A 20,901-nucleotide genomic window follows, 5' to 3' on the forward strand; every position below is an offset into this window, starting at 1 on the left:
AGGAGGATAAAAGAAATGTAAAGGAATTGCGCCTGGCGAGGTTGTTCCAGGCTCATGAGTGCGATGTTTGTGTTGAATCACTTGACGGCGCGCGGTGGGGAGAGGCGTGGGTGTGGTGGCGGTGTTTGTGGCGGTGCTGGCGATGGTGACGATGCTCGCTGTCGGAGTGATGGGAATGCGAATGCGAATGGGAATGGGCAGTATGTTCAGCACGCCTAGCATGCTCAGCACGCTCCGCTTGTTCGAGTTTGGCCTCTTGGAGTAGCTGCTTCATTCGCTCCACTCTACAAATAACACACAACAACAAAAAAGAAAGAAGTACTTGCTATTCGAACGTTGCTCTTGGAGAGGCTTGAAAGAGCGAATTGGGTCTTCTCGGATCTATTCATCACATAACACAATCAAAACCACTCGACTTTGCAGCTCCAAATTCAAATCACCAGTCACAGTATATTTACACTCTGGATCACCTGCTCGATGACCATAACACTAGGTTTCACGCCAATCCCACATATAATACTTTGCAACGATAACACTGAACTACATAGATGGTTTTTCCAAAAGCAGCTCCATGACCAGTCAATGGCATCGAGCGTAAAAAGTCTCGAACGCGCTTATTCTCTGGGATATCCGGGATGTTCCTCTCGGGCTTTCCGTTACAAACTCAAAACACCCCGTACATGGTCCTCCACATCGAGTTGCTCCACTGTAGTAATATCTCCGTTCGATTCGTGAAGTGCTTCATCTCGCTCCAACCTACAGTCGATTCTCACTGCAATATTTACCCTCCCACGACTCGGTCGATAAACTTCGTTCGATCCGCCTCTTCTTCCGCAGACTTCACGTTATCCCCTTCTGTCACTCCCTACTTTTACTCCATCTTTCAGTTTTTTCTTCAAAATGAGCGCATCGATTTTGGAAGAAGGATGATATTCGCGACGGATCATACAAAAAATGGTTTCAAACCAGAGTCAAATAGAAAAGAAAAGCAAAAAAGCTCCCATGCCGGGACTCGAACCCGGGTCGGCGAGGTGAAAACCCGCTATCCTAACCTGCTAGACTACATGGGACCTGTTTTCATTTTCTATGGAGTACTAATAAGCCACTGCACAACTCCAAGGTTTTTCTTCAGAAATATGGAACACTTACCCACTCTGTTGGACGCTGTAGAGAAGAAGTGTCCGAAACTGCGTCCAGTGTTTCTTCCAAACGGCATTAGCGAGAAGGAAGCGATCCGCAAGTATTCCGAAAAGCACGCATTGCCAAAGCCAAATAAAAAGTGCGATATTTGCGGAGACAAAGAGGGCGAGTATGTTCCTCAAGTTTTCTGCACTTATGACTTGAAAACGAGAAAATGTATCATTACGGAAGTGAAGGTAGTCTCTGCCACGTAGTTTTTGAATTAGAATGTGTGTCAGCAGTGTAAATTCTCGATGAACATTCAGAAGATTATGGAACTCTTGGTGAAAGCCAGCACGAGTACCGAGGAGGTAGGTGTGATGAATTCAATGTCAAGGGCAGGAAGATCGGTTTATTCGCCATTTTTTGCTGGTTAACGGCTACAACCCGGAGAATCGCGCCCTTCTGGAGGAGTTGGTCTCTTGCTGCTACTCGCTGCACGTGGTGCTCCGCAACTATTTGACTGGTATCCATTTAGCTTAGTGGCTTGTTTGTAACAAACACAAAAACTATCGAGTCGCTGCATGCCTAATTCCACTACACATCACACCCCTCGCTCGTCCCTACCTTCAACCGGTTCTTCGTCCCGATGTCCGCAATCAATCTCGTTCTGCACCTCCTTCAACGGCCCATAAATAATCGCTTTATAATCTGTCTTGCTATACTGCTTATCAAAGAGCCACAGCAGAATCCTATTAACCTGATGCTCCATAGAACAGCGGAATTCGAAGTGCTTCCAGAGCTCCGTGATCCCGATCGCTGCAAACGCGAGCACGACCATGAACAACACGATGACGGGCCAGGTCCACAGGAGCTCCTTCTTTTCGCTGTCGATCAGCTGTCCGAAGAAAAACTCAAAAATCACCAGCATGTGCTTGTTGAACCATTTCTGAAGAATGAAAATGGTAAACGACAGCACGCTGAGCTTTCGCAGATATGACGTGCGTTTCAAAGACCCCCTTCTTCGCAGTGCCAATCGTCTTTTGTCATCGATCAGCAGGATCAGAACCAGGATCAGAACGGCCTCGACTCCCATGGAAATGAACTCGAATCCTTCGGGCTTGAAGGCTTCGAACAACTCAGTGACGAAGTCGTCGATCGAATAGAGATACACCATGCCAATGATACAATTCACGCAAAAAACGATGCTCGAAAACCAAATCAAATGCAAAAGACTGACTCCAGAGTGGAGAATGATGGCCACGGAGGCGCCCAGAAGACCGAATGGCCACAGCTGAGGAATCTGATCTGTGCCACTGCTCATCTTCGAAAAGCAATATTCCAAAATCGTAAAATGCTGCGTTTTGCACCAGTCTGTAATCACCAGACAACCTTCAGAGATCCATCTCGAGAAAATAGTGAGCACAATAGAGAGGATGTAGAGAAGGTAAATCTGAATTCGATAGTCTCGAAGGAAAGGAATCAGGCGAAGCAAATAAACGACTAAAGAAATACTCCAACTATTAAAGCCAATGCAGTCAATCACGTTACTTGAAAAAGGGATAGGAACTACAGGCAGCTGCAACGTACGTGTTTCGACAATATCATAGTCTGTCGACCAACTAACCCAGAAACATTCGATCGCGCGCAATAGAATTCCAAAAACACACTTCATCATCAAATAGCGCCAGACAACCTTCCATCCCTTTTTTGATATATCCAAAAAAGACAGGGTGTTACAGATAGCTGATAGGAACACAAAAAATGATCCCATATTTCCTATCACACCCAAAGGAACGAATATACAATACCACACGATTTTTGGAATACCTTCTGCAACATTTAGAAAAAAGAGAGAGTCAACACTGGAAAGCGAACCCAGGAAGGGATGCGACAAAATCATAAGCAATATGCCTAAACCTTTCGCGACATCTAAAGAATAATAGCGCATTCCCATTTGAGAGAAGCACAATTTGTTATTATATAATAATAATAATAATAATAATAAAGTGAACCGTTAGGTAGTATTTTAAAACGATGCTTCCTATTTCGAAGGTAATTTGGTACGGATTCTATATTTCCAAAATCTAAATTGTTTGTTTCGCCGTGATTGGCTATTCAATTTATAAAAACAACGAGGTTTCGCCACTGAATGAAAACTCACTTTAAGTTTTCAGTTCCGCACCATTTGTAAAGTCGTACAATGCATTTTCACGAAAAGAACACTTGCAAGACAGATCGAGAAATTTGGTACTATTTGTATTGGGGGGAAATAGAAACACACACCCTATTTTGATTTTTAGCATTCTGCTCTTTGTTGTTGTTTGCTTTTTAAAAATCCTTTTGGATTGAAATTTTGAAGGATAGAATATATATATATATATTGGTTATTTCAGTATGGTTCGCATTGTGATTTTATAATAATTATAATATCATAATAATTGGGGATCATGCTTGATTCAAAAGAGTTTAATTTTACTCGCCTCTCTTCTTCCTATTCCAAGTTACACCATTTTGCTTAGTTACAAATTGTCCATGAATCATCCAAGCTTTTCTGTAGGACAAAACACACAATTATCAGAATTAACCTTTCTGTACCGATCTTAGAGTGAATTCTTCTGTATTCATAAAACGTTGCTAATAACGATTCGAATATCCGATTTGTGATTCATCAACATGACTAACAACTAGATAGGATCCAATATCGCCCTGCCTATTTACCAAGAAGCAGGCTGATAACAATTTCTAGGGGGTACAAATAAATTATAATGCGTATTTCAGATCCTAGATCGTGATCGGGTTTTAATCATGCTATTCTGCCTTTCCCTTAGAACCATTATTGTAGTATTCACTACCATTGCTTGAACATTCAAGAAATGTCGGAATCTCTTCTGGATAAAGAACCCTCAATAAAGCCATGGGACTTGGATGATAATGAGGAATCTGGAGACGACAGTCAATCTGAAAGCGAGTTTTTTCATTTTTATATACATAATGCACTAGAGACGCTGGTAATGGTCTCGCTCGAGAGGTAGACAGACTGCTTGATGAAATCAAGGCACATCTTCACTCTGACTGCAACGCTGTAATGGAAAGTGATATCAGTTACTTTTGTAGTTGGAATTGAAGGATGTACCTCCATATATAAGTCAAGAGGCAATTGCCACCTTTTTCGAGGAAAGAGATGATAAAGTACGAGTAGTCCGTTGCCCTTATTTTGCAGAAGATGGAGATTTGTGATCCGAGCCCTCACAACAAACGCGACGTCATCGTCTATTTCTATGATAAGGACGCTTTCTGCAACGCCCTTCGTAAAAATGGAAGTCAAATGCTGAGTTACACCTTTGACGCTCTCTACAACCCGTACTCTTCTCCTTCCTCTCTCTTTCCCTTAGAAATCTTCACAGACCTCCCCATCGGGGCAGTCATCCCAATCACATGGTCTCAGAAGGCAACCGGAAAGTCAAAGGTCCAGGCGGCCGCAATCGAACTGGCAATCGAGGCGGTGGTCATCACGCTGACAGACCGCGTATAAATAATGACGTCCGCAAGGTTTGAACGCGTGTGGGGTGTGAGGGGTAGCAAGACTCCATGAATAAAGGAGGAAACGGGTATCAGCGGAAGCAGGGCAACAACATGGGAACAAAGAATCGGCAAATGGGCAGTCAGGTGAAGATACACGCGACGAACCGGTTTGGAGGTCTTTCGGATTAAGAGAGAGAGTGTGTGTTTGTTGAAAACAAGGCACAGACGAGACAGTATGCATGATGCCATGTTCGCTATCTTGGCATTCTCGCAGGTGGAGTAGGTAGTAAGCGCGGTTTGGACAGAAGCCTTCGAAAGGACTAAAAATGAGGAGGAAAAAGGAAAACGAACTGGTTAAACCTTGAGGATAGTCCATTAAATAATAAAGAGTCGCCATCGCAGAGATCAACGTGTTTTCATTCGTGCTCGATAATAGGCGTATCATGTTCTTCAAATTGGCCTTTTCACTGACCACTAATTCCGAAAAGGCAGGGTCTACAAAACAAATGGAGCATATAGGCATACAGCAAATACAGTTACAAATACCCCCAATTGCAAATTCCACTATCAGTTCATCCTCCTCTTCCAGTCCATCCAAAAAGAGGTCAAGCTACACACTGAATCCAGTAAGAGAGTTCGTTACGATATTCAATTCGCTCATTATGGCATAATTGTATGGGTCATAAGCAAAGTTGGCTAAATTCGCGATGATTTGTCGCCTCGCCTCTACCGTCGATTCCCTATCCAGCACCCTACCTTGCTTAGACGTGTCTTGATACTCCGTTATTAACTGTTGCAAATAGTCAAAACGAGATGTTCCACGACCACCCTTACGCGATTGAACGTAACTTTCCGTAGCAAACATCGTATCGTCTGACCTAAAAAAAATAAATGATGTTTGTGTCCCGGGCTCTTCGATCCTCTGCTACGCTTCTCCGGCGTGTCACTCCCTCTTCGATAACAGTTCGACTTCATCATGGCTGTGGCTGTGGAGGTTGTGGTTGTGGAGGTCACAGTGGTGGTAATTTGTGTTTTGGGTGCTACTATTTTAGGTGTACGATTACACAGTTTCAGTTACCCCTAGTGTGGAGGCGATTGCGATGATTGCGGCGACTGCGGCGACTGCGGCGGTGGCTGCTGTGGAGGACACCGTCCTGCTATGCTCAAGGTTTTCATGATTCCCAACGGCGTCTACCAGGAAAATGCGTACTTGATGTGGGACGACTCGCTCAAATCTGGTAGGTGCATTTAAAAATGGAAGATAACACGTAGGCGCTCTCGTTGATCCAGGTGAAGAGCCTGACAAAATTGTCGATGCGATCGAGAAGTGCGGTGTAAACATATCCTATATTCGATTGTTGGAGAATGATTGTTATGGAGTTCTTTCACTGTCAAATCGAAAAGATTTTCCTCACGCACGGCCATCATGATCACTGCTCTGGTATCGCCAAGCTGCTGAATTCGATCGGCGAAATTCCCGTTTATATGAACCAGAACGATTTCCATCTATTTAAAGGCGTTGTCGAGGAGGGCAAAACGCTCGGATTGAATGTCCATGGAATGAAGCTTCTTGAGGTCTAGATTCCGATGAATTTTGTGAATGACAATGATCTCGTCTCTGTGGGAACGCGCGAGGGACGCGTCATCACCACGCCTGGACATACACAGGGATCCTGCTGCTATCAGTTTGGAACCTTTTTGTTTACGGGAGACACGCTGTTCAAGAGATCGATCGGACGCACCGATTTAGAAGGAGGCGAGTATGAGGCGATTTGCGAGACTTCCTTGTAGTTCACAGGCGATCATGGACTCCATTCAGAAGAAATTGTTCTTGCTGCCCTACGCCACTACAGTGCTGTGCGGCCACGGACCCATCACTACTCTGGCGGAGGAAATGGCAAAGAATCCGTATGTGGGTTTAGGAAACTGGAGTGTTTGTTATATATACCATAAAAAGAAGCTGGAAGTAACGAGCACGTTTGCCCGAGTGGTCTAAGGGGGTGGATTCAAGTCCCACTGTACGGAGTACTCGTGGGTTCAAATCCCACAGCGTGCATTTTTCGATCCTTTTTCTTTTATTATTATTGTTATTACTATAAAATATAATATTTCTTCTCCCTTTTGGGGTAATTCCCTCTCATTGCACTCTAAACCTTACAGTACAACCAGCCATATTGACAATTTTTGTTAAAGAAATCTATTTCACAATAGAATAGTTGATTCAAAATTGAACCCCTTGGTGCCATCGAACTATGTGCGAATTAATAGGTTTTCACTTGACCCCCTAGGTCCTATTTTCCAATAACCCAGATTACCTTGAATACTGTGGTTTTACTGAAGTAGATAAGTATGAAGGTAAGTAAATTGGGCATGGAAGACAACGCAATCATTTGTTTTGTGAACCCCGGACTCATTGTGTTTTAGCTTAACATCTGCTATCCCGCTCTCGGTTCTCAGAAGCCTATTGATATTGATGATGAGAACAAGCTGTACGAATTGTGTTTTGCTCGTTTATTGCTAGCCGTTGTCTGATGGACAAGAGAATTAGCCAGGAGGTTGAGGGAGACCTTCTCGGAGACGAGTTCAAGGGCTACGTCTTCCGGTAGGGGTTTTGCGTGTATTTGCTCATTTTTCAGCATCACTGGAGGAAACGATAAGCAGGGTTTCCCCATGAAGCAGGGAGTTCTCTGCAACTACCGTGTGCGTCTTCTGCTTGCCGACGGCATGTCCTGCTACCGTGCTCGTCGCGACGTTGGTTCGGAATCTTCATTTCACGTCTAGGGTGAGCGTAAGCGCAAGTCCGTGCGTGGCTGCATCGTGGGTTCGGATATCTGCGTCCTGAACCTGATGATCGTGAAGAAGGGCGAGCAGGAGATTCCGGGTCTGACCGACGAGGCCTCCGCGAAGCCCCGCCGCCTGGGTCCCAAGCGTGCCAGCCACATCCGCCAGCTGTTCGGTCTGAGCAAGAAGGACGACGTCCGCAAGTTCGTGGTGCGCCGCCAGTTCGAGCACAATGGCCACAAGCGCGACAAGGCGCCCAAGATCCAGCGTCTGGTGACCCACCTGCGTCTCTGCCACAAGCGTGCGAACGAGCGCGCCATGAAGCTGTCCCGCGAGAACTCGCGCCAGGAGGCCGCTGCCTACAAGCAGCGCATGGAGCAGCTGAAGAAGGAGAAGAAGGAGGCCCGCTCCACCCGCAAGTCGCACCACGAATAAGGCGATGGCAGTATGATCACAGTAAGAGGATATATTTTGGAGTGTTTGTTGGAGGAAAATGGAGGGAACGGAACGAGTGACAGATTTTGTTGCGGAAGTATGGATATGGATAGTGCGAGTAAGAAAGAACACGTTATTCTTGACCTGGACGCGTTTTCACTCTCATCCCAGAAAAAGGTGGGGAAATCGAAGAGAAATTATTCGCAGAGGTCAAAGCGATCGTCAACTACATTTTCACGGAATTCAAACACACAGTAGAGGCAATTCGTGTCATCATCACAAACAGGAAAGGCTCAAAGCGTGTAGCTTCGGAATCAAATCGAGAGTATGCATCGGAGTCGTCCAAGGAAGAGAAGGACGATAGTGAACCTCATTGCATCATTTCGATTTGTGAAAACCGGGCTCATGAGATTGGAGTCGCAGAAATTGACCTCAATCGGCTCCACACCTTCGAACTCACCCAGTTTTCCGACTCCTCTTCCTATTCTCTGATCTCTTCTCACATTCTACAGTATTTCTCACATCACCTGCTAATTTAGACGCAAATACCAAGTGGTTCTGTTCCCCAACAGCCAGAAAAACTCCCATCTCTACAAGACCTTGGAATCCACCCTCGCAAACCATTCCGACTACCAGCTCCTGCCCGTGGCTCGCAAATACTACGACGAAACCGAGGGGCAGAAGCAGATTAGCGAGTTAATGGTTGTCTGGTGTCGGATGTGTCTCACAGACAGAGTCCCACGAGTTCATTCACTCTGGAAAACGACATGGAGAAGAAATACCTCGCGCTCGCAGCCGCTGTAGGTTTCTCCATCGGTATCGACGTAGTGCTGCGTGTTGAAGTATCTGCAGTTCACAAAGGGGATCCTCCTCCACGCAAACAGCGTTCTTGTCGAGTGGAAAAGTCGCTTCTTTCCGCACCCTGCACTCTCTAGACCTGCTCAACACGCTCCATCTGAGCTTCGCCACGATCTCGCAGCTCGAACTGCTGTTCAATCGCAAGACGCAGTCCACGAAAGGCTCGGTCTTCGAATCGATCAATCGCACCGTGACGCCTGGAGGCAAGCAGATGCTCCGAAGCTGGCTGCAAAGCCCGTCCGCCGAAGAAGTGGGCCAAAGGCTTTCAATGGGAACTAGGCGACGATCAACGGGCGACTGGACGTTGTGGAGGAGTTGCTGCGAAGTCCGGAGAAGCGATCGATGCTTCGCGAGGTAGAATGAGAGAGAGAGAAAATGAAAGAAAGCTGCTGCAGCTCTACGGAAACGTGGACGGCGTGCTCTCCAATCTGGTGAATAAGAGCTCGGAGAGTTCGGTGCGCGCTTCTGTGCGATTGGTGAAGAGCTATCTGCAGCTGATTCGCAACTGCGAGCTCGTAGTTGAGGGATTGCAATCGATGAGGCGAAGATGGGTCAGCTGAGCGAGTGTCTGAGCGACTGCAGCAGCGAAGTTGCGCGAGCGATCGGTCGGATCTGCGAACGGCGCGAGTGGAGCGATCTCCACGCGCTGCTGAGTCAGTATTTCGATCCCAATTTCAAGTTTGGATTGCGCGAGAGGAGTGAAGGGAAGCTTCTCGATGAACGGCGCGTCGAAACATCAGCTGTGTCTGTGTTTGAAGGCGGGGATCGACGCCAGTCTGGACGTCAATCGCTCCGTGTATTTGCAGGCCGTCGACGACACGGTGCTGCTGATCAAGGAGTATCAGCAGCAATGTAGCGATGGAGAGAAGGGTCCAGTGCAGACACGTTCGATTTGAAAATGATGAATACGGTGTCCCGCGGGTATTACCTCGTCGTGGCTTCCAAAAACCGCGGACTGCTCAGCGAGTGGTGGACTGGAAAGGGCTTCCATTCAGCGATTTCTTCGAGTTGGGGAAGGAAAAAGGCGCGCAGATCGCCGTCAGCACGCAGGACTTGATGTCCCTCAATCTCAAGTACCTTCCTTTTCTTTACGCTCCTTCTTTTCAGATGTACGGAGTGCCAAACCACCGTGTTTCGGATTGTCAACGACGTACCCTTCCCATCTTCTCTCCTCTCCAGCTTCTCGCCGAGCTCGCCGACTCGCTTCGATCCTTCATCGCGCTTTTATGCAAGGCATGGGTTCCTTCCATCGCTTCATCCCAGGGCAACGACGCTCTCTCTCTCCTCGACATTCTCTCCAGCTTCGCCGTTCTCGTCTCCCAATCCTCCATGCCCTGGTCTCGGCCCAAATTCAACTCCGGGAACGTTCTTCCCTTCTCTCTCTCCCTCATTCTCTAGATGATCGCATTCAAGCAAAACTGGCGTCGCTGCGCTCCATTCCCTCCATTCTAGACCCCCTCGCTGTCTCCGACTCCGTCATTTCCAACGATCTCCTCCTCACCGCCTTCACGCCCCACCAGCTCGTCCTCGGTCCCAACTGCTCCGGCAAAACCACCTTCATCAAGCAGATCGGCGTCGCCTGCGTGCTGGCTCAGCTCGGCTGCTTCGTCCCCGCGCAGTACGGCCACGTCCCGATCTTCGAGAGCCTGGCGATGTGCGGAGGCGAGGAGGAGTCGATCGAGAGCGGACTGAGCTCGTTCGCGCGCGAGGTCCGGTGCATTCGAGACGTGTTCGACGGACTGAGCGGATGCAGCTTGCTGCTCTGCGATGAGTTCGGGAAAAGGTAGGGAGAGAGGGAGGAGAGGAACGTAGCACCTCGCTGGAATGCGCTTTGTCGCTGCACTGGTCGCTGCTGGAGTTCTGCTCGACGCGGCCTGCGCTGTTCTCGCTGTTCTCGACGCATTTCATGCCTGTGGGGCGATCGATGATGGAGGATTCTGCGTAGCTCGCGTCGATTCGCAATTGCTACACGACGGTGAAGACGTCCTTCATGAAAACCGCCTTCGATCCGTCCAACGCTCCGCGTTTTCTGTGCTCGATTGCTGTGTTGGGCGATGGGGTCTAGATATAAAAACGTGCTGGTGTCGAATAGCCAGGACGCCGTCGCGAAGGAGTTCAAAGATGAGATGGATCGGCATTACGGAATCATCGCAGCGCGGCTCTGCGGGCTTCCCGAGTCGCTGGTGTCGCAAGCTGAAGCGATCGTGCCTTCGATTCGCGTGAAAACGTTGCGATGCGATGACCAGGACGGAGTGCAGCGCGTGCTTCTGCGCCAAGAAGTGATGCAACGGCTGACGCCACTGGTGTCGTACTCCTCGCTGAAGGGAGATGGAGTGAGAGAAATATGGAGAGAAGCTGAGTCGTAGCTGAAGTCCTATCTAGAAACGCTCAAGAACAAGTATAAGTAGAGGATGTTTGTAAGAAACACTTCACTTACAATACGTAAACGTATCTTCAAAGACTCTGGGATATTTCTTTACACGCGATTTTTTATCGTACCCACACGCCTGAATTCCCACAGGTCGGAAATGGCTGGGGATGTTCAGAATCTTCTTGACCTTCGATTCGTCAAACCCTCCAACCCAGCAAGAGCCTAATAGTAATACAGTTGCGACACTCCATACGAAGACCCTCTTCTTGCACTGCCAGCAATGCATAGGTTTGGGCGATGGCCGCATCTTGAATATACCACAAGGAAATTGCCCGATCACCCCAAGAGCTGTCTTCACACTCGCTACAGAAAACAAAGAGCAGTGGCGCCTAAGCATAATCATGCAAATCGAGCACCTACAGACTTCACCCAGTTCTGGCCAGAAGCACTCGTGATTTTCTCAATCAAATCTCTGTTTGTTACAACATAAGTATGAAATGACTAACGATTATTTGAAAACCGTACAAACCTACATGAGGACCGAAAGAGTTAGGACACAGATCGATTCTCTTCACGATACGGCTGATTATTTCATCAGAAACGGGAGCACTGTCGAACCTAAGAATAAGTCAGTACAAAAAAGGAAACATTCTACAACTATGTCTCTCCTCAATGATCTCGTCAAAAGTTTTACTCATAATAGTGGGGTCAAACAAAAAATGAGGAGCCAATCCTATTCTGGAAATAGCCACGATTTTTGTACTTCCTTTCTGTGGGTGTGTTCGGCTTCCTAATAGTATTCGAAATGAAGATTACGTAATGTGCAATGTATACGACTATTCGAAAAATATTCTCTGACCAGAATTTTGGAAAAAAGGAAGCGAGAGGGGATAGAAGCGTTTCTTCGTTAATAAGGCTTGAAATGCATGTCTGTATACTTTTGCAGTGTATGTGATGCTTTTCATAATGTTTAGACATAGAGAGGTAACTAATGATGAAGTTGGAAAGTAGGAGAAATGTAGATAACACCCTGCGGTTTGTGTACTGTTAAGAATAAGATAAAAAAGGAAGGGAATACGATCCACTGTGGTTGAATTGGGAATTACGGAATTTTTCTTTCCAGTGTGTGAATATGTGAAGTTACATCTCTGACTTCACAATAAATGCTAATAGTAAACTTTTCTCTGAAATCGTTAGGGTTTATGAGGTAGTGTAACCATGTCAAACAGGTTCGTTAGGGAATGATTTGTACAATTCGAGGTAGTGTATTATTAAAAGTAAACATTTGCAATGTGTAACCATAAAAACGGAAGTGTTATCCATAACAATGGCACATTGTTTTCATTCACTTGCTTATTTTGCTTTGTACTTTCTATTTACAATACTATTTTAACCTGCAATCGATATTTTCTCATACAGTGAATGTATATCATATATATATATATATATACTCACAGCTATGGTAAAAGAAGCTTACACTATTATCAACCAAAATCATAAATATAGGAGAGAAATCAAATGAAATGAAATCACACTAATTTATGTATTCTTCATGCTTTTAATCTTTTACGATCTTATATTACTGGCATTTTTGTCTTCAATATATATCGTACTATCACTTGTATCCATTCCAAGAAAAGCTCATATTCATTACACATTCATTCAACCAATATGTCGGACTGTATCAAATTCTACAATCTAGTCAAGAGTTCAAATCAATCTATCTTGTACATAATGCGTCGAAATCACCAAAGTTACCAAATCCATCAAAAAAATAATTCACTGAATGTATAATGTTCATGCTACCAATAATTACTCATATCCCCAACTTTATTTATTCAAATAATACATGACTCTTTACGAAACTCAATTGGAATGTCGAGATATGTGAATTGTTTCGCGAATGCCTACGTAAGCATATGGAATATTATCGGATGGGTTAGAAATTTACTACAAAATAAGAATCAGATTGAGAATAGAACAAAGCAAAGTCATGTGTAAAATGAGCATTTCATTAACTTTCGTTTATTATACCTTTTTAAGCAGGTTACCTTTGCACAATATTTGATCGTATCATACAATATTATACATTCTTTATGTTGTTAAATTAACAGAAAGTAATCTCTGTTTATAAAAACATTACTGATGCGGTATCATTCGGTCTTATTTGCTCTACTCGCACTTGCTGTCTGCTTTTCTGTCGTGGAGGCACGCTCTAGAGGAACGGTGGGGTTTATGTTATTTTACGTTATGTCCAGAAAAGAGAGCCTAGGATCACGAAAAGAGTCTTCTTTGATATTGAAATTGATGGCCAAAAGGTCGGCAGAATTGTTATGGGCCTGTTTGGATCTTTATTGGTTTTCATTGTAGATTTGGAAGAACTGCCCCTAGAACTGTTGAAAATTTCCGTGCTTTGTGCACTGGAGAGAAGGGAATCGGCAGGAGCGGAATGCCGTTGCATTACAAGGGAACCGTTTTCCATCGTATCATTCCGCATTTGATGATTCAGGGCGGTGATATTACTGCTGGAAATGGAACCGGAGGTGAGTCCATTTATGGCCACAGATTCCCGAACGAAAACTTTAGAATGAAGCATGTGGGTCCTGGTTTGCTGTCGATGGTCAATTCTGGACCGAATGCGAATGGATCTCAGTTCTTCATTACTACCGTACTGACTCACCTAATCCATTTCACTCTTAGGTTAAAGCCCAGTGGCTGGATCGTCGTCATGTTGTTTTTGGCAGAGTCATTGAAGGTATGAAGATCGTGAAGATGATCGAAGCTCTTGGAACAGGCAATGGAACGCCTCTGAAGTATTTGAAGGAGTGGTTGTATAATGTTTAGGAAGGTTGTTATTGCTGACAGTGGAGAGCTGTGAATTGTTTGTTAATACTAATAATAAAGTTGAGTGAAAATAGATTTTAGAAACAATAATGAATCATTTATGTATGTATAGTAAAATAGGTGGTATGTTAGTTTATGTTATAAATGATAATGCTTCCTATACGATTCATTTATTCATTCTTTTTCTTTTGGATCAATTAAGTCTTTGCAGATCACTCCTAATACGGTCATCACTCTTTTCATAAATCAACAGCATAGTCAGATTGATTCTATGGTTCAAAAAAAAGCCATTCACTCCTCGTCTCAGTAATCCGAATTCAGACAATACTTGCATTTATGTTATTGGTTTCTTTTCAGAATCTTCTGTATTCCATTGTTTTTGATTTCGTCTCTATCTGAGATTCTGTAGGCTTTCTACACCATTCTCTCTTACATTACTTACCCATAGCCCCATTTCTTCTTTATTCGCTTTTCACAACGAATGACTTAACACCAACAATCACCATACACACCTACAACCTTCAGGATTATTGGAATCTCTATCAGGTAGTATAAATCTCATTGATCTAAAAAATAGATATATACTCTCTATCCTCTCTAATGTGTGAATTACCAACCTCCAATCCACCCATCCATTCTATTCGTTGCCTCCCTTCACTCCGTGTATAACCACTAATTTACTAACAAAATCAATCCTCTATGAATGAAAAGCACTATATTCAAGCAAAAACAAGTTTGCAACAAACAATGAACTCACTCAGCCATCCCATGAAACAAATTAGCCATCTCGAAATATAAGGTAATTGAGCTTTGTCAGTCGCTACTTCAGCAAGCATCGATGACTCACAAATCACCATCCACAACAAAACGACAATCAAAATCGCCATAAACACATCAACGGAATAATGAAATCGGCTCTACACTCAACCCTTCCAGCTACGCACACCATAACAATCATATAACAGCACGCCAAGGCAACACTGAATGCTACCAAAAATAAAGGAACGAAGATATGAGCGTTTTCAGCGCGAATCATCGAGGCGTACGCCTACTGAGAACTCTCCCCAGCTCTGTACGCAAACAGCCGTGATGAGATAGCGAGTATGTCCGCTAAACAACATATCGCCGCTTGTTTCGATGTCTTGTGGATTGTGCAAACGAGTGAACGTGTAGTTTACAACCTGCGCGAGCGTGATCTCTTCTGGTTTCTGCTCTTCGGACGTGGTGTTAAGAACGTTAACAAGGTAGAGAGAGAGCAAAAAAAGATATGATCGACTCGGGTTATATTCACTGGGGTCGGGAAGACTGGTCATGCAAAAGATGAATGGGCGTAAAAGAGCCGTGATTCCTAACATGAAGAGAATTCGGCGAAGGAGAAGGAAATCATCGTTGTTGTTGATCATCAGAAACAGTGCGGAAAACACAAGTCCTCCAAGTAGGATGTTTATGACTGCTTCTGTCTTCAACTTCCCAAAGAAAGGGACATTTAAGTATTGCTTCTACAATCAGCAAGAAACACGAGACCTCACTTCTTTGATAAAATCAAACCCATAATCAGGAAGAGGAGTGGGAGGAGTTCTAGTTTAGAGGTGTAAATGGTACAAACCTGTTGAAGGAAATGTAGGTACCGCTCAATTCGTAAAATTCACACAAGAGATAAAAGCAAAGACACATCTATTTGTTACCGCTACTACAGAAACCCACAAAAGTCTTGAGATGGTTCGGGTGATAAAAACCAAGCCCAAGTATGATAGCTATGATCACAACAATCTGAGAGCACGAAATATATGATGCCTTATCTAAATTTCACTCCTTACGAAAATGTCAACTATTCAAACGAAAGGTTCCTACTGTAATAGGAACCAGAAGGAGAAGAATTATCGCGAGAAATACGTAAAACTCTGTTGAATACAGTTCTTCCATCTTCAAAGAATTTATGAACAAACACATACTCAAAAGACGAAAAGAATGCAAAAGGGTAAAATATTAGTTTTTACGCATAGAAAAGTCAATTGGTGGCTTATAGCGGACCATCCTTCTTGTAGGTTTCCCATTATCATTCGTTATTTCTAGCTTAAAGAAAAGTGGGTGAAACTCCTCTTCCGACGTCATCACAGACCATTCGCTACAGTAGTCAATCAGATCCTTCTACTAGTAACCACAGCTACACTCCATTACAGAATCACTCTGCAAACGTCCGTAACAGATCTGACAGACCTTCTTACTCCGAGTATGCGGCCAACGACAATTGTTATACTAGAAAATCACCCATATGCCACAAGCAACTACATTATCATACAAAACGCATACTGCGTCCAGATCCACCATATTCACATAGCCATAGCCCATGTTACACTTTGTTTTCTGGTCTATTGGCAGATAAAGGAAATCATACATATCCTTGCACTTCTCATCAATGATCTGAACGAATGTCTTGCGTGAGTAGCTGTGCATTATGCGAGGAAATAATAAGCAGCCCTACCAGTTCGGAATGTTTCGGATCATCAACGTGGTGCGCTTATCCTCATGACGTCGGACTTTGTCAATATCCAAAGTACAATCAAGATCCGGATGCTTCGGATTGGGAACGAAAGAATCCGAATGAGAGGACATGGGAGTGGAACTTTTAGGGACTGTCATAAAAGGGTTGCTGTAGTTCGAGCCAATCACTGCCGCGTTGCTTGGAACATAATACCTAGGGATAGGAGGATACGTAGCAAAGTAGGATGGGTTCATAAACGAATTCGGAACCCGAGAAACAGGTGGAATACTCATAGGCATGTCACTTAAACCGCCCTGATTTGGAAACACTGATAATGTGCTTGATGGGGGCCGATACATAGAATTCTGGTAATAACTATCCGAGCAAGTAAAGTCTAAACCATTCCTATTATCTGAAACTGGATTATAATACATAGGGTCGCTTTCTATAGGCGATCTCATAGTTCCGATAAAATTCTAAACGGTAAGATTCACCGTGACAAAGAATCAACAGAACTATTTGAACCACCCATCGGAAATGATGACTGGTTAGTGAGTTGATACTCTCTCGAAGTATCTCCATTGCTGTAGCGATCTCCATTTATACTCAGGGATGGAAACTGCGCAAAGCCGGCTGACTACAATTCATACCAAACGCTCACGGATACAGGAGTCGGAGACCATTCTGCCGTAGAATATGAGGTTCCCTCCATCCTACAATCCTCTAAACCCCTGTTAGCTCAACACTTTTCAAACACCTCAAAATAATCTCTCGCTTAATGTATAGCTTTGCGACCAGAGCCATGCCCGGAAAATACACTTACAGATAGTTGGAAGTTAATAATTAAGCAATAATGTACTTTGAGCAAAAAAGGCTAGTTCCCTGTAGCTGATTTAAATTTAAAATCTATTTTTAGTTTGTGGATTATTTAGAGTCAATAGTGAATATCGAAAGCACCTGAAAAGAGATGGCTCCAAATCAAAGGCGAGTATCTTTTCTCCCTCCTTCCGCAGATTCCCTCAACAAAGAAAACTCGATTCTCAATGATGACGAGAAAGAACGAGAGATGCGGCATGCTATTGTGATTTCGTTCATCTAAAGGAAAATCCAGAGACAAAGCCTAATTGCAGCTCGGCGACTTACTGAGAATCAGTCAAAACCAGAGCCGTTTCGAATTTGCTTCATGTTGAGTAATAGGAATCGTTCTGCAAAAATCGCTGCTATGTATGATGCGGTAATGAGACTTTCTAGCGAAAATGTGATAGTTCGGACTCTTTTTCATAAGTAGAAGATTAACCAAAAGAATACATGGAATTTGGATCTTATTAATCACATAGAAGACGTTTTACTGGATGGAAGGTGTTCGTTACCGAATTCCTTACCTCTAGCGAAAACCAAGAGCCCAACTTCCAAAAAGCGGGTACTACGCTTGATGCCTCGGTGAAAATTTATGGCTATCGAGTTGACGATACCCTGCATACTGGTTATCGAATCTTGGATAATTTAAATCGCGGGGAACAATCAAAGCAGTCCGCAGAAACGTCCAAACCGCGTCATAAAGCTGAAAACGGAGCTGAAGGAAGCAGTAAAGCCGCGAGCACAATCGAAACAAATCTTCGAAACATCGAAATGGACCCTTCCGACTTCCAATTCAACGCAGATCCGCTCTTTCATCTCATGAGTCGCCAGTTTGATGAGGGAGGCGTGAAGGGATTGCTGCTCTCGAACCTAGTAAAGCGTTTGGATTCGTCGTTTGATCAAAGAGTGTCGATCCAGATTGCACGGTCGTGTTCGACTCCAATCAACTCATCGAAATCGCAGAAGAGTTGAAGCCCGGAGCGCAATCCCAGGCGGAATCCCAGGCGGAATCCCAATCAGAATCGTTCGTTTCTTCGTTTAATACGTTTGTGGATACCGAGGAGTTGATGGTGTTGGATTGGCCTTGCTTTGATTCTAGCATTCCGCCACGAAGAAAGAGAAAAAGCCGCTCTCGGAGATTCTAGAACTGCCCATCTGCCCCGATCTTTCTCTTCTCATCAACGAAATTCTCGCGTATGATCCTTCCGCTGTTCTCTGTGTTTTGTTCCCTGTGATCTGCAGAGCGATCTGCGGTCCCCAATGGAAATCGAGGATCCTTCCAATCGCTCGCTCTCCGTTCTGGAAGATTATCACGTGGAGCTCGATGACGAAGTGGCGCCGATTCCCGTTCTCTCCGAAGCGGAAGTGTCTTTCGAAGCGCCAAACATGTCCATCCAAACCGACCCTCTTCAATCAACGCAGAGCCTTGAAAACGCAGAGCCTTTCCCGATAAACACACCCCTTTCCTCCACCAATAGCAATCAAAATATCGAAACAATGGGCACGAACTCTACTCCCAATAATAGAAATAACAATAACAATAACAATAATAGCATTGAAACAATGATTGCTAATTCCACTCCCACCACCTATTCCTATTTTACACCCAGCGATTTGGTGACTGCGTGGGCAGGTCCTTCGTATTGGAAACTTCGGAAAGGCGCAAAACCGAAGAAGGCTCCGGTAGAACGCGTTCAGAAAGCGAAAAAGAAGCAGATTATCGAGTTTTCGAAAGAGTTGGTGGTGAAGCCTACTGCTCTTTTTCCAGCCGTGAAACGAACGTCCGATCTGACGATCAACGATTCCACTTTTGAAAATGGGAGTTTGCATGTCCTCCCAGATGACTATCACTACAATATCGATGTTGCACTTCGCTTTACGATTTCATGAATAGCGATTACAGCATCTCGAGTGTCGTCCAGATATTTCTCTTCGTCGAATTGTCCGTTTCGACACGTCCTCGGGCGCGTCGCTCACTCCCGATGAATGGGAAGTTTCTCCTCATAACGTCGATCTTGGCGGCTGCGCACTCGATAATCCAATGGATTTGATTCCGAATGAGATCACTGAAATGCCTGCGATTGATGTCGATGAAGACTCGCTCGTTTTGTCAACGCATCCTGACCTGGAAGTGAGTCATGCCGGGTTTATTAGCGAGCTGAAAGAAAGCGGTAAAAGCAACGCTTTGATGCTATGTAGAAACGGAAACGTCGAACGGCCTTGGGTCCTTCGTGAAGGCAGATCGAGTTGTTGAAGAGATTAAGATTCAGTATGCAAGCAAATCGACTCAGGTTGATATTCACAGACTCAAAGTGAGAATGGAAGGTGGGTTTGTTTGATAGGCCACGATTTGGAAAGTGGTTGAACGAGAACTCCGGGAACGAGACGCGGTTTCTTTTATGGAAGTAGTGCGAATGGTGAAGGAATCATCGTTTTCGGATACTGCGATCCAGTTTTTCTTTATCTGTATTTTGCATATATCCTATGACGTGAAAATCAAATCGTGTTATCATCCTTCACGAGCAGTTAGCGAACGAAAAAGGGTTGAAGCTCGACCAGTCAAATCAGAAAGAGATTTTCATTCGGATGTCTTCTCAGTAGAATGTGTTTTTGTTTGTTTGTTTGTTTGTTTGTTTGTTTGTTTGTTTGTTTGTTTGTTTGTTTGTTTGTTTGTTTGTTTGAGCATACAAACAAGGCAAAAGTACCTTGAATACTTTTCCAACAAAGTAGCATGCAATTCGCGAAGCATGTTCATGTTCTCAACTGATGGCGAATTCTCATATTGCTGGATCAAACTGGATAACTCCTACATACCCAAAGCAATCGAATCCCGTACAGCTATGTTATCTTGAAGTGTAAACACACATGGATTTCGTCCTTGCTGGAATTTCGCAGCAATTCCTTTTAAACTACCTAAAAACAAAGAAACCTCTTCTATATAGTCCGAAGAAAACGCACTGCTCTTCCCACAATTCAAGTGTTCTGAAGAAGACTGGGACGTTGTTGCTATTCATCAAAAAAGCAAAAAACACTTACCACCTTCACTTCTAAAGGAGGAGTTCTTGCGAGGGATTTCAATATAATAATCATCTGCAGTAACATGACACTTGAGTAAACTTTTATAATTTTCATAATCAGGAGCAGAAAAGCTAATCGATCACATAAAATTTTCAAAATAAACACCTTTTAAAAGTAATGGCTTTATCCTCCAGTAAAACGGGATCAGGCAAATATTTTTGAAATAGCATTCCATCGATTAGTATAGAATCTGCGTATCACTTCAATGGGAAGCGTAGTTACCTTGATCATTTATGCGAGAATTATCAGTAAAAAATCCAACATCTGATGCATCATGTAATCGATTCATCATCTTGGACACGGTATCGGCTCACTCGAAGAAAATGAATGGCAATTGGAAGTGAGGCACTATGATATTTAAATTTTGTATTTCTTGAAAAGAATTATTTAGTAAAATTGCAGGGACAATTGTTGAAGGGTAATTAACCACACACTATGAATGTGGTATTCACATTCGTATTCAAATTGTTTGCACTTTCGTATCACAGACTTAAAACGATCAATTGTTATTTTCACTGTAATTTCAAATATAGAGGACGGTAGGGTAAAG

The 20,901-nt window shown here is 44.1% G+C and overlaps 15 protein-coding genes; 8 read left to right on the top strand and 7 right to left on the bottom strand.

Moving 5' to 3' along the window:
* Window positions 1-270: 270 nt before the first annotated feature.
* GSBLH_T00006981001 (uncharacterized protein) lies at window positions 271-947 on the bottom strand (the record flags this gene model as incomplete). Its single annotated transcript, XM_013039048.1, has 7 exons — window positions 271-284; window positions 336-381; window positions 412-489; window positions 521-649; window positions 681-756; window positions 786-838; window positions 870-947. 7 exons carry the CDS (start codon window positions 945-947, stop codon window positions 271-273), a joined length of 474 nt encoding a protein of 157 aa, XP_012894502.1.
* Window positions 948-1,136: 189 nt separating this feature from the next.
* GSBLH_T00000793001 (uncharacterized protein) lies at window positions 1,137-1,556 on the top strand (the record flags this gene model as incomplete). Its single annotated transcript, XM_013039049.1, has 2 exons — window positions 1,137-1,376; window positions 1,407-1,556. 2 exons carry the CDS (start codon window positions 1,137-1,139, stop codon window positions 1,554-1,556), a joined length of 390 nt encoding a protein of 129 aa, XP_012894503.1.
* A 3-nt stretch (window positions 1,557-1,559) lies between these two features.
* GSBLH_T00000794001 (uncharacterized protein) lies at window positions 1,560-3,076 on the bottom strand (the record flags this gene model as incomplete). Its single annotated transcript, XM_013039050.1, has 3 exons — window positions 1,560-1,600; window positions 1,636-1,716; window positions 1,747-3,076. The coding sequence occupies 3 exons, from the start codon at window positions 3,074-3,076 to the stop codon at window positions 1,560-1,562; spliced, it is 1,452 nt and encodes a 483-aa protein (XP_012894504.1).
* An 897-nt stretch (window positions 3,077-3,973) lies between these two features.
* Window positions 3,974-4,833, top strand: GSBLH_T00000795001 (uncharacterized protein; the record flags this gene model as incomplete). XM_013039051.1 has 6 exons in its annotated part: window positions 3,974-4,090; window positions 4,123-4,204; window positions 4,237-4,311; window positions 4,343-4,482; window positions 4,515-4,671; window positions 4,702-4,833. The coding sequence occupies exons 1-6, from the start codon at window positions 3,996-3,998 to the stop codon at window positions 4,831-4,833; spliced, it is 681 nt and encodes a 226-aa protein (XP_012894505.1). The 5' UTR covers window positions 3,974-3,995.
* A 32-nt stretch (window positions 4,834-4,865) lies between these two features.
* On the bottom strand, window positions 4,866-5,520 carry GSBLH_T00000796001 (uncharacterized protein). XM_013039052.1 has 6 exons: window positions 5,401-5,520; window positions 5,288-5,370; window positions 5,170-5,254; window positions 4,996-5,139; window positions 4,937-4,964; window positions 4,866-4,911 (listed from the first exon to the last, which is right to left on the bottom strand). Exons 1-6 carry the CDS (start codon window positions 5,507-5,509, stop codon window positions 4,899-4,901), a joined length of 462 nt encoding a protein of 153 aa, XP_012894506.1. The 5' UTR covers window positions 5,510-5,520; the 3' UTR covers window positions 4,866-4,898.
* A 498-nt stretch (window positions 5,521-6,018) lies between these two features.
* Window positions 6,019-6,640, top strand: GSBLH_T00000797001 (uncharacterized protein; the record flags this gene model as incomplete). The annotated part of the gene is made up of 3 exons (XM_013039053.1): window positions 6,019-6,195; window positions 6,226-6,404; window positions 6,436-6,640. 3 exons carry the CDS (start codon window positions 6,019-6,021, stop codon window positions 6,638-6,640), a joined length of 561 nt encoding a protein of 186 aa, XP_012894507.1.
* A 324-nt stretch (window positions 6,641-6,964) lies between these two features.
* Window positions 6,965-7,898, top strand: GSBLH_T00000798001 (uncharacterized protein). XM_013039054.1 has 5 exons: window positions 6,965-6,999; window positions 7,069-7,133; window positions 7,166-7,246; window positions 7,281-7,395; window positions 7,426-7,898. The coding sequence occupies exons 1-5, from the start codon at window positions 6,994-6,996 to the stop codon at window positions 7,858-7,860; spliced, it is 702 nt and encodes a 233-aa protein (XP_012894508.1). The 5' UTR covers window positions 6,965-6,993; the 3' UTR covers window positions 7,861-7,898.
* Window positions 7,899-7,965: 67 nt separating this feature from the next.
* GSBLH_T00006119001 (uncharacterized protein) lies at window positions 7,966-9,278 on the top strand (the record flags this gene model as incomplete). The annotated part of the gene is made up of 6 exons (XM_013039055.1): window positions 7,966-7,978; window positions 8,032-8,371; window positions 8,400-8,660; window positions 8,713-8,968; window positions 8,998-9,072; window positions 9,105-9,278. The coding sequence occupies 6 exons, from the start codon at window positions 7,966-7,968 to the stop codon at window positions 9,276-9,278; spliced, it is 1,119 nt and encodes a 372-aa protein (XP_012894509.1).
* An 838-nt stretch (window positions 9,279-10,116) lies between these two features.
* GSBLH_T00006982001 (uncharacterized protein) lies at window positions 10,117-11,126 on the top strand (the record flags this gene model as incomplete). The annotated part of the gene is given in 6 exon segments (XM_013039056.1): window positions 10,117-10,141; window positions 10,171-10,501; window positions 10,531-10,630; window positions 10,664-10,764; window positions 10,784-11,051; window positions 11,085-11,126. The coding sequence occupies 6 exon segments, from the start codon at window positions 10,117-10,119 to the stop codon at window positions 11,124-11,126; spliced, it is 867 nt and encodes a 288-aa protein (XP_012894510.1).
* Window positions 11,127-11,147: 21 nt separating this feature from the next.
* Window positions 11,148-11,787, bottom strand: GSBLH_T00006120001 (uncharacterized protein; the record flags this gene model as incomplete). The annotated part of the gene is given in 5 exon segments (XM_013039057.1): window positions 11,148-11,311; window positions 11,343-11,478; window positions 11,510-11,590; window positions 11,623-11,707; window positions 11,726-11,787. 5 exon segments carry the CDS (start codon window positions 11,785-11,787, stop codon window positions 11,148-11,150), a joined length of 528 nt encoding a protein of 175 aa, XP_012894511.1.
* Window positions 11,788-13,234: 1,447 nt separating this feature from the next.
* GSBLH_T00000799001 (Peptidyl-prolyl cis-trans isomerase) lies at window positions 13,235-13,967 on the top strand (the record flags this gene model as incomplete). The annotated part of the gene is made up of 5 exons (XM_013039058.1): window positions 13,235-13,276; window positions 13,309-13,430; window positions 13,460-13,757; window positions 13,790-13,902; window positions 13,934-13,967. The coding sequence occupies 5 exons, from the start codon at window positions 13,235-13,237 to the stop codon at window positions 13,965-13,967; spliced, it is 609 nt and encodes a 202-aa protein (XP_012894512.1).
* A 655-nt stretch (window positions 13,968-14,622) lies between these two features.
* GSBLH_T00006121001 (uncharacterized protein) lies at window positions 14,623-15,336 on the bottom strand (the record flags this gene model as incomplete). Its single annotated transcript, XM_013039059.1, has 4 exons — window positions 14,623-14,630; window positions 14,691-14,850; window positions 14,925-14,981; window positions 15,010-15,336. 4 exons carry the CDS (start codon window positions 15,334-15,336, stop codon window positions 14,623-14,625), a joined length of 552 nt encoding a protein of 183 aa, XP_012894513.1.
* Window positions 15,337-15,884: 548 nt separating this feature from the next.
* On the bottom strand, window positions 15,885-16,876 carry GSBLH_T00000800001 (uncharacterized protein; the record flags this gene model as incomplete). XM_013039060.1 has 4 exons in its annotated part: window positions 15,885-16,081; window positions 16,112-16,189; window positions 16,223-16,379; window positions 16,416-16,876. 4 exons carry the CDS (start codon window positions 16,874-16,876, stop codon window positions 15,920-15,922), a joined length of 858 nt encoding a protein of 285 aa, XP_012894514.1. The 3' UTR covers window positions 15,885-15,919.
* A 761-nt stretch (window positions 16,877-17,637) lies between these two features.
* Window positions 17,638-18,245, top strand: GSBLH_T00006122001 (uncharacterized protein; the record flags this gene model as incomplete). The annotated part of the gene is made up of 3 exons (XM_013039061.1): window positions 17,638-17,649; window positions 17,704-17,774; window positions 17,804-18,245. The coding sequence occupies 3 exons, from the start codon at window positions 17,638-17,640 to the stop codon at window positions 18,243-18,245; spliced, it is 525 nt and encodes a 174-aa protein (XP_012894515.1).
* A 1,725-nt stretch (window positions 18,246-19,970) lies between these two features.
* On the bottom strand, window positions 19,971-20,521 carry GSBLH_T00000801001 (uncharacterized protein; the record flags this gene model as incomplete). XM_013039062.1 has 4 exons in its annotated part: window positions 19,971-20,154; window positions 20,187-20,279; window positions 20,313-20,422; window positions 20,457-20,521. 4 exons carry the CDS (start codon window positions 20,519-20,521, stop codon window positions 20,117-20,119), a joined length of 306 nt encoding a protein of 101 aa, XP_012894516.1. The 3' UTR covers window positions 19,971-20,116.
* Window positions 20,522-20,901: the final 380 nt, after the last annotated feature.

This window comes from Blastocystis hominis, assembly GCF_000151665.1.
Source record: "Blastocystis hominis, Singapore isolate B (sub-type 7) whole genome shotgun sequence assembly, scaffold_1".
NCBI classification, from domain to species: domain Eukaryota; class Bigyra; order Opalinata; family Blastocystidae; genus Blastocystis; species Blastocystis hominis.